General features: G+C 43.4%; 1 protein-coding gene across 2 annotated transcripts in view; it reads right to left on the bottom strand.

Moving 5' to 3' along the window:
* Positions 1-16,901, bottom strand: part of kirrel3a (kirre like nephrin family adhesion molecule 3a) — a 279,028-nt gene that overhangs the window by 80,135 nt on the left and 181,992 nt on the right. For both annotated transcript variants that reach the window (XM_024393565.2, XM_024393566.2), the window contains exon 4: positions 799-956. In XM_024393565.2, the coding sequence (XP_024249333.1) occupies positions 799-956 (158 nt within the window). The remainder of the gene's footprint in view (positions 1-798; positions 957-16,901) is intronic.

The following is a 16,901-nucleotide window of genomic DNA, read 5'->3' as shown; positions in this document are numbered from 1 at the left end:
TAAATGCGCCTCTCACTTTCTCTGTTTCCTACCCAGGGCTGACAAAGTGAACAAATTGCCCAAGAACACATCCATAATGTAGAGTGATGGAATGCTTTCTCTTTTTTCGTCATGTTGAAAGTGCGACGTGAGTGCTCCATCTTGCCCTGTGGATCAAATTAAAAATCTCAGCTGTCATTAAATTGACAGAGCGAGGCCTTTTATAGGACAGCTGTTTGGAGGAAGAGAAAAGTGAATGCAGCAGCAGAGAGGAAGATAGGAAGAGGGGGAAGGATTCCTCCAATTTGAGGTGGAGAGAGCACACCTCTTATCAAGGGCCAAAGGACACATTTGAAGTGCACAATCAATGTATTTATGCAAACTTAATTTGAGTGTGTGCACTTTTTAGAGTTTAAGAGTTTTTATAGTTTTCAGCTAAGGTGTTGAGTTGACATTTGCTGCAGTTACAGTCAGAGCAACCCCCTGAATTCTCTACATTGGTGTCAGAAGCGGGGTCATCAAAGGCATGCCTGGGCATGAGGGACTTGAGATAAAGAAGTGTGCGGCACTCTTTTTGTAGGACGGGGATAGAGTAGCAAACTTAATCCAGCTTGAATTTCTTGGTGTAATGGCTAAGCTGTTCAGTTGGCAGTCGTTGGACCCAGGTTTGAGTACCGGTCGGGGCTACCCATGAATTCGCTCCAATACGTACAAATAGAGCTGTCCTTTTTGAAAGAGTCAGGTCAGCACAGAGATCAATCAAAACTAGCCCAAACCACACCTACAGGGAAATGATAAAACTGGGGCGGGGACAAATACCTTAGAGTACATGGCACCATTCAGGACCTGCCCGTTGCGGATCCAGATGATGGAGGCAGCAGGTTTGGCATTGTCGGCGTGGCATGTCAAGTTGAGGGGGTCACCGGCTCTTAGACTCACCACAGGAGCCCCCATAATCACAGGGTCTTCAGGGGGAACTGTGGGGGACCATAAAGATGGATTTAGTTCAATTGCATTGCATTCTGTAAAATGTGTACTGTTGTAGAGCAGTTAAAGGCTTAGTAGTTCACCTAAATTACATATTGGTTTTCTTACCCTGTAAGCAGTTTATGGACAAGTTAAACAGCAATCCTTGATTCATTTAGTTGACCTGGCCAATATTTGCCCCTAAACCAACGCAGGTGTACAAGGAAATCAATATGTTGTTTTGCAATTTCAATTAACTATCAATTTAAGAGGCATTGCTATGCCATTGTATGCCAACTCAGGTTAACACCTCTGACGTTTCAGTCTGATACAAAAATCTAGAATAAAATACGCTTAATTTCTGAGCAGCATGGAGGCTGCATTATGTAAATTCACCATAGTACATATCAAAATATTGTACGCCATATTTGTTTTCAACAAGTAGCCTACATTTCAAATTCACATGAATTGGTAAGAATATGTTTACACTTTGTGTTGCATAGAGGTTATACACCATCATGCTCACCCTTGCTGCTGCTTTGAGTGGTCTCTTCCCACTGGGCACACACTGGTTGAATCAAAGTTGTTTCCACGTCATTTCAATGAAATTACGCTGAACCAAAGTGGAATAGACATTGAATTGATGTCTGTGCCCAGTGGGGGTTCTGACGCTTCTCACAGGTGAGCGATGACATATTGAGGCAAAAGAGGAAGCAGAAACTGGAGAGTCTGCCTCCGTTCATGCAGGAGAAACGGGGGAACAAAAGAAAGAAAGGAAGGCAGAAAGGAAAGAAGGTAGCTAGTTGGGGAGAGCTTGGCCGAATCCAAGCTTGTGAATGGCACTGATTACTTTCTTGTTTGAAACCAGCTCTGATCACCCTCAATTTTATTCAAACTCCAGTGAATTATTGATTGAGCACTCAGCTCATTAGAGAGCAGATCTGGAGCAAGCCTGAATCAAAGGCAACATGCAGCTGGCACATCCTGAGTGCTTGGAAGAAAGAGAGTGAGGGACAGAGAGAGAAAGCAGCATATGTAGATGCTCTCTCCCTCACTCCTTAACATGCTTAATATGCACTTCCATGCACTTCATATGTAACATATTACCTGAAACAGATACAAAACAAGGCATATCATCATCACCACCACCTCAATTCCATACTTACACATTGTTCACCACTACTGTCGCCTTCCACCACCTCTACTGCCTTCGCTGCATTCACTTCATTAGCGTCATACATTTTCCTTCCCTCCCATGGGTAATTCAGGCGAGAGGTACAGTATAGCTTGCTAGCTCGCCACATGCAGACAAACGGCGGAAGCAGCAGGAGAGTTAAAGTGAAGAGAATTTGATGAAGGTGGAGTTCGAGGGAGCTAGCTGGCTTCATTAGGGCCTGGACTTGGCCCCTTTGCTCATTACTCATCCCTCACAGTTGGGGGAGAACTGATTAGAGCCCTGGCTAGCGCTTTCACCTTTGTCAGCCATATTTGTTCAGCACAGTTACATTGCGACTCGTAGAGCAAGAGAACACTTCTGACTTCTGGGGAGCCAGAGGAGGCAGAGGAGGTAGAATGGAATTCTCCAAAGAGGCGTGTAACTGTTGTGAGAGTGACTGTGCTGCAGCCAATACCACTTCCGTTCTTATCGTCCACAATACGGCCATTGAAAGGATGACAGTTCCACAGTGAACAATACCGTTCCACAGTGGCAAAGTGCTTTATGAGCAATGTTGGTCTATCTTTTTTTAGGTCCTCATATCTCCTCGCACATTGTCAACCTTGCTCGGTTCAGATCAGTGTGTGAGGAAGAAGGATATTGTAATTTATCTGATAGTGTTACCTATCTAGAACTGATCAAGTTTCCCTCCAGTTTGAGGAACCGTGGAGCTATGAGTCTGAATGGTTGTTCGTCTAACCCCCCATAAATATAAGATGGAAATATCAGTGAACTTGTTTTCAGAGAAATTTAAAAAGAGGGGGGGAGAACGGGAGAGGAAAGAATGGAGAACCCAATACATATTGAAAGGCCACAATGAGATATTATAGGGCGCATCAAAGAGTCATTCAACTTTACAGCTTTGAAGTAGTTCCAATGAAAGCTTAATCATCAAAAGAATACTAAAAGCGACTTTCAAAGGGAAAATAATGAATACTGTTAAGTAACCTTAGGAAGAATTTAAAAAGTGAAAGAGTAAATACTGAACGGTTTCAACAACCTTCACCTTGACCAAAATCTGCATATTGCATTTTTTTCATATTTTACAATCTGAATATGAAGACATTGCATGAATATACGAAATGTTAAAAGTGAAACAGCTTGAACAGATACAGTGAGAATAAATGGGCACATTTTGGAATTGTAAGTCACTTGAAGTCATTTCATGAAGGTGTTGCAATGGTGGAGTACCAGACAGGAGTTATATATCTTTAAAAAGAAACAGTACTCTAAAATCAAGTCATGATGAGGTAATTCCCTGAGTTTTCCTCCCTGAGTTTCCACGGTAATTATGCCATCTGTATCTTACTGGGGGACTAGATTTGTTATTGTTTGTTATTGACAAGGATCAGATTGTAAAACACTGGTTGCCCTGTGTTGTACTGCGAAGTTGGAAGAACATTTTTCTTCACACATTTTTATTTCTTCCCTAATGAGAAAAGCGAGAAGGCAATCATGTCAGGTTGGCAAGCTGCATTTGGTTTGCTTTCAATCTCTCTTGGACTATGTCCCAAATGGCATCCTATTCCCTATTTAGTGCACTACTTTTGATCAGGGCCCAAAAAGCTCTGTTCAAAAGTAGTGCACTATACAGGGAAAAGGGTGCCTTTTGAGAAGCAGCCTGGATGCTGTGAATAATTCAAGGAGCTCCTTTCTGTTCTGACTGGTGCAATACAGGAGGACCATTTTCAATATCTCTCGCTCTGTGATGCTAAATCAAGACACACTACAGCTGTCACTGGCACAACATATCACAAACAGGCACATTTACATTATTATCTGAGCACTAAACAAGCCGCTACTGGTAGCCATCTGTCCTTTCCTGCCTGCCTGCCTCTTTGTGTTGTCGGCTTCCTTTTCTCAGCCTAAGTCCTAAATGGCACCCCATTCCTTACTAAAGTGCACTACTTTTGGGAATAGGGAATAGGGTTCCATTTGGGACACAACCTCAGACTTGTTATGAGCTGGCAACAACAACACAGATGCCAACAACACACACTTTGAGTGTGTGAACCAGCTAAGCAATAGGCCTTGGGGGTGTGAACCAGCTAAGCAACAGGCCTTGGAGGTGTAAACCAGCTAAGCAACAGGCCTTGGAGGTGTGAACCAGCTAAGCAACAGGCCTTGGAGGTGTGAAACAGCTAAGCAACAGTCCCTGGAGGTGTGAACCAGCTAAGCAACAGGCCTTGGAGGTGTGAACCAGCTAAGCAACAGGCCTTGGGGCCCATAAAGATCCTACTAAATCCCTAATTCTATGTTGGGAGCTCTGCATAAAATCCTGACCAGTGCAGTGAGTTCACCATCCCACCTTCCCAGGTCTTGTGTTGTGTTAACAAGTCGTTCATCATGTCAGAGCTGAGGGCACAGGCTGGCATTTTTGCATTGGGTCGGCAAAGAAGCTAATACCGTGTGACTCATTACATGGGCCTAATTCACATCAGCAGTGATGTTTGGCCTTCAAAGCCAAGTTAGACCTCAGAGAGAAAGACAGAAGTAGAGGGAGAGAAAAGGAGGAGAGGAGGAGAGGGAGAGAATGGGGGGGAGAAAGAGAGAAACACATGAGGGCCTTCTCTCCAGTAACCCCACAGAGGCTCAACCCATCATCATTACCGACATGTTTGTGAATGTGGCATGGTCTAATGGTTCCAAATTGATGATTTAACGTGGCCAGTCAATAGATTTCTCATGCGCTGGCCGACACAGAGGCGGACTAATCACCCCCTACTTTAATTACTGTCGCTGGGTGCTGGAAGTCTCCTCTCTCCCCCTTCTCTCTCTACCCTCCTCTCTCTCTTTCTCTCTATCCACGCTAGGGCTTGGTTCTTTGTCACGGAATTACATTCTCTTTCTCTACGCTTGATTCACTGACCCCTTGGGATGGACCAAAGTCCTTCAGTTCTGTAGATGGGGAAAGGAGGGAAAATATAGCAATTTAATTTTAGAAAAAAAAACAGAGGGGAAGGGCAGCTTGGGGAAAATGTGACCCATTTTCAACTGTACCTGGATCTTGTTTTGAGATCTTAACATGCCTGTCTCGCAGGAATTGGCGGCCGGGGTGGATTAATCACCTTCATGGCGGGTTCACTGGCGGTACCACGTTTGTGCCTTTGCCATCGCCCTCTCACTTTTAGAACTTTAAGATGGATGACTTAATCAATCGTCTTCTTCACGTCAGCTGTTTGCATGCACTCAGCACACATTTTCTGAGCTCTCAGTGTATCCTTCTTGAAAGTACTCTCCCTCCTCTTGAAGCTGGAATCCTTACTGTTGAAACTGCCATGTCCGTTTGCGATATTACAACAACAAAGAAGTTACTGGGAGAAAGAACACAGTTTTTTTCCATTCGGACATCATCGCTAGAGCGATAGAATAGCAGCATATACAGTGGGGCAAGAAAGTATTTAGTCAGCCACCAATTGTGCAAGTTCTCCCACTTAAAAAGATGAGAGAGGCCTGTAATTTATCATAGGTACACTTTAACTATGACAGACAAAAGTAGAAAAAAAATCCAGAAAATCACATTGTAGGATTTTTAATGAATTTATTTGCAAATTATGGTGGAAAATAAGTATTTGGTCAATGACAGAAGTTTATCTCAATACTTTGTTATATACCCTTTGTTGGCAATGACAGAGGTCAAACGTTTTCTGTAAGTCTTCACAAGGTTTTCACACACTGTTGCTGGTATTTTGGCTTATTCCTCCATGCAGATCTCCTCTAGAGCAGTGATGTTTTGGGGCTGTTGCTGGGCAACACGGACTTTCAACTCCCTCCAAAGATTTTCTATGGGGTTGAGATCTGGAGACTGGCTAGGCCACTCCAGGACCTTGAAATGCTTCTTACGAAGCCACTCCTTCGTTGCCCGGGCGGTGTGTTGGGATCATTGTCATGCTGAAAGACCCAGCCACGTTTCATCTTCAATGCCCTTGCTGATGGAAGGAGGTTTTCACTCAAAATCTCACGATACATGGCCCCATTCATTCGTTCCTTTACACAGATCAGTCCTCCTGGTCCCCCCATGCTTAACAGTAGGTATGGTGTTCTTTGGATGCAACTCAGCATTCTTTGTCCTCCAAACACGACGAGTTGAGTTTTTACCAAAAAGTTATATTTTGGTTTCATCTGAACATATGACATTCTCTCAATCTTCTTCTGGATCATCCAAATGCTCTCTATCAAACTTCAGATGGGTCTGGACATGTACTGGCTTAAGCAGGGGGACACGTCTGGCACTGCAGGATTTGAGTCCCTGGTGGCGTAGTGTGTTACTGATGGTAGGCTTTGTTACTTTGGTCCCAGATCTCTGCAGGTCATTCACTAGGTCCCCCCGTGTGGTTCTGGGATTTTTGCTCACCGTGTGATCATTTTGACCCCACGGGGTAAGAACTTGTGTGGAGCCCCAGATCGAGGGAGATTATCAGTGGTCTTGTATGTCTTCCATTTCCTAATAATTGCTCCCACAGTTGATTTCTTCAAACCAAGCTGCTTACCTATTGCAGATTCAGTCTTCCCAGCCTGGTGCAGGTCTACAATTTTGTTTCTGGTGTCCTTTGACAGCTCTTTGGTCTTGGCCATAGTGAAGTTTGGATTGTGACTGTTTGAGGTTGTCGACAGGTGTCTTTTATACTGATAACAAGTTCAAACAGGTGCCATTATTAATACAGGTAACAAGTGGAGGACAGAGGAGCCTCTTAAAGTGTCACGCCCTGGTCTAAGTATTTTGTGTTTTTCTTCATGTATTGGGTCAGGCCAGGGTGTGGCATGGGGTTTTTGTATTGTGGTGTGTTTTGTCTTGGGGTTTTGGTGTGTGTGTATTGGGATTGTAGCTAGTGGGGTTATCTAGCAAGGTCTATGGCTGTCTGGAGTGGTTCTCAATCAGAGGCAGGTGTTTATCGTTGTCTCTGATTGGGAACACTATTTAGGCAGCCATATTCTTTGAGTTTGTCGTGGGTGATTGTCCTTAGTGTCCTGATGTCCTTGTTCTGTGTTAGTTTACACAAGTGTAGGCTGTTTCGGTTTTCGTTACGTTTATTGTTTTGTAGTGTTTGTGTTTAGTGTGTTTGTCATTAAACATGGATCGCAATCTACACGCTGCATTTTGGTCCGACTATCCTTCACACCTAGAGAACCGTAACATAAAGAAGAATTTACAGGTCTGTGAGAGCCAGAAATCTTGCTTGTTTGTAGGTGACCAAATACTTATTTTCCACCATAATTTGCAAATAAATTCATTAAAAATCCTACAATGTGATTTTCTGGATTTCTTTTCTCATTTTGTCTGTCATAGTTGAAGTGTACCTATGATGAAAATTACAGGCCTCTCTTATCTTTTTAAGTGGGTGAACTTGCACAATTGGTGGCTGACTAAATACTTTTTTGCCCCATTGTATGCATCATTTGTTTTTACCTTGATGTGTGACGCTCCCCTAGAACTCAAAACCTCTCCTTAGTCAACAAAACTAAAACAATAACAATGGCCGTGGAGCAGTAGAGTGGTGCTGTTCCCCCTACCATGGATCTTTAAGGCTTTTCCCTCCACTTTCCCCGCGGTGATCTATGCCACTGTAGCCCTTCACTAGCTTAGAAAGGGCCCACCCTGGGGCATTTGGTCTGAAATAGAATGACAATTACTTTGCCGTAAACAAATCAATTGAAATCTAATTGAACGAGTGAGTACTATGTCGCCACCGCCAACAAATGACACTACAGGAGATCGGCAATACAATTCAGCAGTACATTTGTGTCTCTGCGGGTCATAGCAGGGTGACTTGCCAGAGTTTGCCTGTCACACCGTCACACCGTGCCTTAGTGAATGTTCCCTCCCCAGATAAGAGAGATGCCACTGAAGTTAATTAAACTGTGCTTAATTTATATGGGAATGTAACGGGTCCCAGAGCCCAAGATAAGGAACAATTATAAGGAACAATTTGTTTCACCGCTCTGACTGGAGACTCCTGAGGGGCACAGTGTCAACTGATGCACAGGCAAGAGGAGAAAGGAGGAGAATTAAGACATTATTTCAGTCTCTCATGAAGGTAAGGATTTGTTGTGCCAAATACAAAGCAGGGAGAAAAAGACAGAGAAAGACTTGTAGCCATGTATCCCCTCCCTCCCATGTGAATCCATGACAGATGTAAAGCAATTATCAATTTATTACTGCAAAAGACATTTATAGGTGTCAACTGACATTAGCCAAGTTTTAATGAATAATCTGTTTTACTGATTTTATCCTTAAAAACATTACAATGACATCAGATTGTATTACTGTTGATGATAACTGGAAATGTGCATGTACACCCTAGCCCATCTACAATTGCTAGCTCCAATTCTGACTTGCGCTCTGATATCTGCATCACGGATTTCTGCTCTCGTAAAAGCCTGGGTTTTCTGAACGTTAACACTAGAAGCTTATTACTTAAAATTGATAAATTGAAAGTATGGGTTCACAGCTCCAATCCAGATGTGTTGGTCATTACTGAGAAATGGATAAGAAAGAGTGTTTTGAATGCTGCTCTTAACCTTTCTGGTTATAACCTTTTTCGACAAGACAGATATTCCAAAGGTGGGGGAGTGGCAATCTTTACCAAGGATCACCTTCAGTGCTCTGTTGTCTCCACCAAGACTGGCCCCAAACAATTTTATTTGCTGGTTTTAAGCATTACACTTTCAAATAGCTCTTTGTTGACTGTTGCTGAGTGTTATCATCCTCCATCAGCTGCCCATGTCCCTTAATGTCGATGATGTGGTTGTTACTGACAATAAGCACATGGCTGAGCTCTTTAATCACCCCTCATTAAGTCAGGATTCCTATTTGACTCAGCCATGCCTCCTTGTCTGTCCAACATTTCCTCATATCCCACCCCTTCTAATGTGACTATCCCCGATGCTTCTCCCTCTTTTTCCCCTGCCCACTACAAAGTTTCTCCCTGCAGGCAGTCACTAAGTCTGAGGTACTAAAGGAGCTCCTTAAACTTGACCCCAAAAAACCATCTGGGTCAGATGGTTTAGACCCTTTCTTCTTTAAGGTTGCTGACCTTATCATCGCCAAGCCCATCTCCATCCTTTTTAACCTGTCTCTCCTTTCTGGGGAGGTTCCCATTGAACAGGGAGTACATGAGAGGGCTCAGAATGCACCCTTGGGCCCCAGTGTTGAGGATCAGCCGGGTGGAGATGTTGTTACCTACCCTCACCACCTGGGGGCGGCTTGTCAGGAAGTCCAGTACCCAGTTGCACAGGGCGGGGTCGAGACCCAGGGTCTCGAGCTTGATGACGAGTTTGGAGGGTACTATGGTGTTAAATGCTGAGCTGTAGTCGATGAACAGCATTCTCAGATAGGTATTACTCTTGTCCAGATGGGTTAGGGCAGTGTGTAGTGTGGTTGCGATTGCGTCGTCTGTGGATCTATTGGGGCGGTAAGCAAATTGCAAATTTGGCTTGTCACCTAAAGCACTCACAAACCTTTACAGATGCACAATCGAGAGGATCCTCTCAGGCTGTATCACCGCCTGGTACGGCAACTGCTCCGCCCACAACCGCAGGCAGGGAGAAACAAAATGGAGTCGTGTTCAGCTTTTCCGAAAGGAGAGCGGGGGAGTTAGAATAACGTTGTATGCGTCGCGGAAGTTAGAATAACAATGATTCATGGTTTTACCAGCCCTCGTAGCACAATCAATATGCTGATAGAATTTAGGAAGTCTTGTTTTCAGATTAGCCTTGTTAAAATCCCCAGCTACAATGAATGCAGCCTCAGGATATGTAGTTTCCAGTTTACATAGAGTCAAATAAAGTTTGTTCAGGGCCATTGATGCGCCTGTGATTATAATCGAAAAAGAATTATCTTGGGAGATAATGGGGTCAACATTTGATTGTGGGGAATTCTAAGTCAGGTGAACAGAAGGACTTGAGTTCCTGTATGTTGTTATGATCACACCACGCATACCCCCCCCCGCCCTTCTTCCTACCAGAGAGATGCTTGTTTCTGTCGGCGCGATGCGTGAAGAAACCAGCTGGCTGTACTGACTCCGATAGCATGTCTCGAGTGAGCCATGTTTCCTTTAACTTTTAAAAAATGAGAAACGCTCTTTTTTTCCGTTTTCCACACAGTCTTCATAGATCGATATCTAGGCTATATATGGACCGATTTAATCCAAAAAAAGACCCAGTATTGATTATGGGACATCAAGGTGTGCAAAGAAAGAAGATGGTCAAAGGTAATTAATGTTTTATATTTTATTGTGCGGTTTGTGTAGCGCCGACTATGCTAATTCTTTTGTTTACATGCCCTACGGGTCTTTTGGGGTGTTGCATGCTATCAGATAATAGCTTCTCATGCTTTCGCCGAAAAGCATTTTAAAAATCTGAAACGGTGGCTAGATTCACAATGACTGTAGCTTTATTTTAATACCAAACATGTGTATTTTAATGAACGTTTGCGTTTTAACTAATACCATTAGCATATAGCGTCGCGCATGTGCATTTCTACATTAAGCTCAAGAGGTTAAGCAAAGAACGTTACAGTCTCTTATGTCTCTCTGGAATGCTGCCCTTGCTCTGATTTTTATCATCCTTGTTGTCAAGAGACTGGACATTGGCGACTAGTATGCTCGGGAGCGGTTCGCAATGTACCCATCTACGGAACCTGATCAGAAGACCGCTTCGTCTGCCCCTTTTACGGCGTCGTAGTTTTGGTTCGCCGGCTGGGATCCGATCCATTGTCCTGGGTGGTGGGAAAAACACAGGATACGCTTCGGGAAAGTTATATTCCTGGTCGTATTGATGGGGAGTTGACGTTGCTCTTATATCCAGTAGTTCCTCCCGACTGTATTTAATAAAACCTAAGATTACCTGGGGTACCAATGTAAGAAATAACACGTAAAAAAACTACATACTGCATAGTTTCCTAGGAACGCGAAGCGAGGCGGCCATCTCTGTCAGCGCCAGAAGTCTCAGTTTAATCTGCGTCCAAGGAAAAGCCCCCCCATGTGTGGTTTATTCCCTTCAAAAAAGTATTAGTTACTGTTAGACCATTGTTGGTGAAGAGGATAAACACTACGCTAAAGCAGTTCTAATGGTTTTATTAATGTTTTGTCCTCGATATGTCTTCAATGGTAAAAGTCCCAGACACAAACTCTATAGTTTTACAATGTTTATGGCATTGGGTTCTATTAGAGCTGTCACAACATTTTAGTCCATAGCCCATTTTGGTCTTATAGAAAAAGATTTTATATGAGAATTGCAGCTCTCAGATAGGACTGTTCAAGGGAATTGTCACACTCTGATGTGTTTCACCTGTCTAGTGCTTGTTTCCACCCCCCTCCAGGTGTCACCCATTTTCCCCATTATCCCCTGTGCATTTATACCTGTTTTTTCTGTTTGTCTGTTGCCAGTTTGTCATTTCGTCAAGCTTACCAGCGTGTTATTTCCCGTACTCCTGTTCTCTCTAGTCCCTGTTTTCTAGTTCTTCTGATTTTGACCTTTCTGACTGCCCTGAACCTGAGCCTGCCTGCCGTTCTGTACCTTACTCACTCTGCCCTGGATTCCTGACTTCTGTCTGCCCTTGACCTGTCATTTGCCTGCCCCTGTCAATTGCCTGCCCCCTGAACTGTCTGCATCTGGGTCTTATCCTGACTCCTGATAGTATGAACTGGCCATGACTGCAGACTCAGTCGACTCTGACCAGCTCCGCAACGCCATCTCCTCCCATGTCCCAATATTGGGAGACACGAGGACTTACTTTGAGGTCTTATGGAAGGATTCCAGACCTTGGTGGAACACCGCGACTGTGCCTTGAATACATTGCTGGAGCAATTCCTCGGATTGTCTCTTAAGCAACCAGCCAAGACAGGAACCTCCCAGCCCCTCAGTAACCCCACTGGCAGCAGTGCATCTCTCAGGCCACCCAGGCTTCCTGAGAACCCAGCTTACCTCCTCTGGAATGCTTTACTGGAGAGTCAGAAACCTGTCGGGCATTTTTCTCCCATTGCTCCCTCATCTTCGAGTTGCAGCCCTTTCCCTCGGACTGCGTGAAGATAGCATACCTCATAATGCTGATGTCCAGGAGGGCTCTCAACTGGGCTATGGCAATGTGGGAACAACAATCTGAAGTGTGCTTCAGTCTGGAGGAGTTCGTGGCTGATTTGTAAAAGGTTTTCGATTCTCCGTTGTCAGGTTGAGAGGCTGCCTGGAGGTTACTCCAGCTTTGTCAAGACTCCCGCAGTGTGCCAGACTATGCGGTTGATTTCCACACGTTGACTGCTGAGAGTGCCGGGAACCCGGAATAACAATTCAACACATTCCTTCACGGATTATCGGAGGAAGTTAAAGATGAGCTTGCAGCCCAGAAGCTGCCTACAGATCTCGACTCGGTAATCGCCTTGACCATCCGGATCGATGGGTAGCTACGGGAATGTAGGAGGGAGAGGAGGTCTGATTTCAGTCCCACTCGCTAGCCCAAGGATCCCACCTCACCTCCGAGAAATACAGGAAGTCCTCGGCGGTCCTCTCGATTTTCCCGAGAGATTCCGAGGATACCTAAATTCCCCAGACAGTCTCCGAGGTCTGTATTCCAGAGCTGTTGCAACTGTGCTAGGTTGTCTCCAGCCAAATGTTTACACAGACTTAACACCAAGAGTTGTCTGTATTGCGGGTCTACCGGTATTTACGTGTCTACCTGTCCATTTAAAGACCAGGATCATCAGTAGGTACGAGTACTCTGGTGGGCCACACAGAGAATTCACCTTCGACCCTTATTCATACCCCTCTCCATGCCATCCTGCTGTGGGACGACCAGTCAAACCTCTCCGGGTACTCATTGACTCTAGGGCCAATGAGAGTTTCATGGACACAACCCCAGTGTCAGAGCTGGGCATCCCCACTCAGCCCCTCTCCATTCCCATGGATGTCAGAGCGCTGGATGGGCGCTCTATAGGCAGAGTCACCCACAATACTACTCCTATCAACCTGCAAGTGTCAGGGAACCACAGTGAGTCTATGCAGTTCATGCTCATCAAGTCTCCTCAGGTACCCATGGTATTTGGGTTTTCATGGATCCAGCGGCAAAATTCCCTTATCGACTAGACTGCTGGAGCTATCATTGGCTGGAGCCCGTTCTGCCACGCTCAATGCCTGAAGTCGGCACAGCCTGCCCCGTGACATCTTCCTGTGGGCTCGGAAGAAGCCTCGGACCTCTCCACCATTCCCGCGGAGTACCAGGACCTCCGGGAGTTTTCAGCAAGCCACTTTGCTTCCTCTGCGTCGACCCTACGACTGCGTGATCGCTTTCCCTCAGGCACTACACCACCCTGGGGATGGCTGAATTCTCTGTTGGGTCCAGAAACCAAGGCTATAGAAACATACAGTACCAGTCAAAAGTTTGGACACACCTACTCATTCAAGGGTTTTTCTTTAATTTTACTATTGTCTACATTGTAGAATAATAGTGAAGACATCAAAACTATGAAATAACACATATGGAATCATGTAGTAACCAAACAAGTGTTAAACAAATAAAAATATATTTGAGATTTGAGATTCTTCAAAGTAGCCAACCTTTGCCTTGATGACAGTGTCATGTCTTTGGCTATGCCAGATTAAGTGATATGACATGCTATTCTATAAAATCTTTTCTCAATAATTAATATTACCTGATTGAGCTAATCATGTAAATGTAATTAACTAGAAAGTCAGGGCACCACAAAATAATATTTATAGAGCAGTTATCTTCCGAATAAATTCTTAAAGACCTAGTAATATTTTACATCAATAGCAGTCAATATTAATCGTCACCTTATTTCAGTCTCATCTGAAAGTTGTAAATTCTTGGTTATCTTCACGAACCCTGGCTAACAAGTTGAATCAGCAATACAAAATTGGGTTAAATTATTTATTCACTAAACACCTAACTAATCAGACAGAATTACATATACACAAATTATGTCATAAAGGAAAATGTCCCTAGCGGATGGAACAGATATGACAGCTGGTTAAACAAAGAAAAGGGGGGTTGGGTGAAAGTAGGGAAAGACTTGAGGAACAAAGGGAGAAGCGATGTCTCTATCGGGCTGTAGGCAGCTACTCTATCGTAAATACAGAATCTTATGCATTCTAAATTACTGCCCATTTGGAAAAGAAAAATGCAATAAATATTTACTCTGAGCTGCACTTCAATAGGTTGGTGGTAGATGGAAGGCCATGTTGCCCAACAGAGTCCTTTGTCCTTTGAAGAGTGTCTCTGGTGGTGAACGGGAAACGTTGTAGTGTCGTCGTTGTGTGGTAGACGGGATACTCTGTCTGTCCTCTCCTAGCCCATTTTTACAGCGGCCGCTGCTAACTCAACGGCTAGGAGGTATCACTTCTGTAGCGAATAAGAGTTCAAAGTTCATACCATTCGCAACCAAAGCTCACGCTGAGGTTGGCTTCGTTCTGTAGTTATTATCTGAATCCTTCTGACATCGGATCGTCATCCTAATGTACCCGGAACAGGAGGTTACATTTTCATCAAGGGCTTATATAGTGGAGGGAGAAGGGTGTATTTCATAGTTTATAGCCCATATGTCTCTTCACAGGGGCAGGCCACTGATTGAGCAGAGCCCTAACCTTATGAAAACCCAATCTCTCATTTGCAAGCTAAAATTACATTTAATCTTTTCACCAATAATTAAATATTTAAACATTTGAATTTCACAACAGTTCCATGTGAATCTGATAACTATAATGTGTAGACTTTCACAGGTCGTACTGTCATCAGTCATAATGTCTCAGATGACAACTGAACTGACATAATATTCATTAAGTACCAACGCATATTTTCAACTGGTTCTACTACCGAAATATGGTTCCTTTCCCTCCACTTATTTGGTGTTCCCAGACTCTCTGTTTAACCAAGAGGCTATTCAAGAGTCCCTCTGTATAGTCAAGAGAGAGGGAAGGGAGGAAGGTATATATGCGGGGGTCATAAACGTTACACACAGCCAACATCATGACAACAGCATTGCACACACTTGGTATTCTCTCAACCAGCTTTATGAGGTAGTCACCTGGAATGCATTTCAATTAACAGGTGTGCCATGTTAATAAATGATCATTTGTGGAATTTCCTTAATACATAAGGGACGAGGATGGCATTACCCGTATGGTTGATGAGGATCTCCATATTGCAAATGTACGGTCCCTTACTAGACGTCCGCGAGTGTTATCAAAATATGCCGATGGACTCAGGTCATGCCCCAGGGCCGGATCTCCCGGGAAGTCATCAAATAAAGTCTCTCTGACATTTGGTTTCCGTTTCATAAAATGTGTCATTTTCGGTCATTTTTCAGTTGTTCTGGAAAATTCCACCAGATGGCAACTGGCTGCTTATTGCAAATGGACAAAACATCCCCAATGTGACATGGCCATTTCTCCTAAATGGAAAATACTTGATGTATGTCTTCCATTTCCTAATAATTGCTCCCAAGGTTGATTTCTTCAAACCAAGCTGCTTACTTATTGTAGATTCAGTCTTCCCAGCCTGGTGTCCTTTGACAGCTCTTTGGTCTTGGCCATAGTGGAGTTTGGAGTGTGACTGTTTGAGGTTGTGGACAGGTGTCTTTTGTACTGATAACAAGTTCCAACAGGTGCCATTAATACAGGTAACGAGTGGAGGACAGAGGAGCCTCTTAAAGAAGAAGTTACAGGTCTGTGAGAGCCAGACATCTTGCTTGTTTGTAGGTGACCAAATACTTATTCTCCACCATAATTTGCAAATAAATTCATTAAAAATCCTACAATGTGATTTTCTGGATTTTTTTGCTCAATTTGTCTGTCATAGTTGAAGTGTACCTATGATGAAAATTACAGGCCTCTCTCATCTTTTTAAGTGAGGGAGAACTTGCACAATTGGTGGCTGACTAAATACTTTTTGCCCCACTGTATATATATATATATATATATATATATATATATATATATATATATATATATATATATATATATCATTTGGTCAGTATAAATGCCATTTGGATGGCAATACTTATGTATGGCATGTGGACATTTCTTATGCCATTTGGCTATGGTTCACTGACTTTTGGGTTCGGAAGCCAACTTTCTATGATCATATATTGCAAATGGACTAAACATAGGCCTTATGGACAAACTCAATAAAATAAGACAAATGTATGTTCATACGGGTATTACATATGTATAATTGACCCAAACATTTCTTGCCCCCGAAAAACGGTCCAGAAAGCACATTTTTAGAGGGTGATGAATTTTTGAAAACAGTTTTAGATTTTCAAAATTTGACCCTTGAGTCTTGACTGTGACCATTTGCCTTATGAAAATCAACGAATTTGCCTTATGAAAATCAATTGTTTATATGGTTTGCCCAATGGCAATAAGTTGATATAAATTTTTTGATCTTCCCTTACCTTCTTAATGCGTTTCAGCCAATCAGTTGTGTTGTGACAAGGTAGGGGTGATATACAGAAGATAGCCCTATTTGGTAAAAGACCAAGTCCATAATATGGTGAGAACAGCTCAAATAAGCAAAGAGAAACAACAGTCCATCATTACTTTAAGACATGAAGATCAGTCAATGCTAAACATTTAAAGAACTTTGAAGGTTTCTTCAAGTGCAGTCGCAAAAACCATCAAGCGCTATGATGAAACTGGCTCTCATGAGGACCACCACAGGAAAGGAAGACACAGAGTTACCTCTGCTGCAGAGGAGAAGTTCATTAGAGTTACTAGCCTCAGAAATTGC

The sequence above is a fragment of the Oncorhynchus tshawytscha genome, linkage group LG30 (assembly GCF_018296145.1).
Source record: "Oncorhynchus tshawytscha isolate Ot180627B linkage group LG30, Otsh_v2.0, whole genome shotgun sequence".
Taxonomy (NCBI): domain Eukaryota; kingdom Metazoa; phylum Chordata; class Actinopteri; order Salmoniformes; family Salmonidae; genus Oncorhynchus; species Oncorhynchus tshawytscha.
Note: the sequence above shows the minus strand (reverse complement) of the source record. Positions and strands in the feature narration are given on the sequence as shown.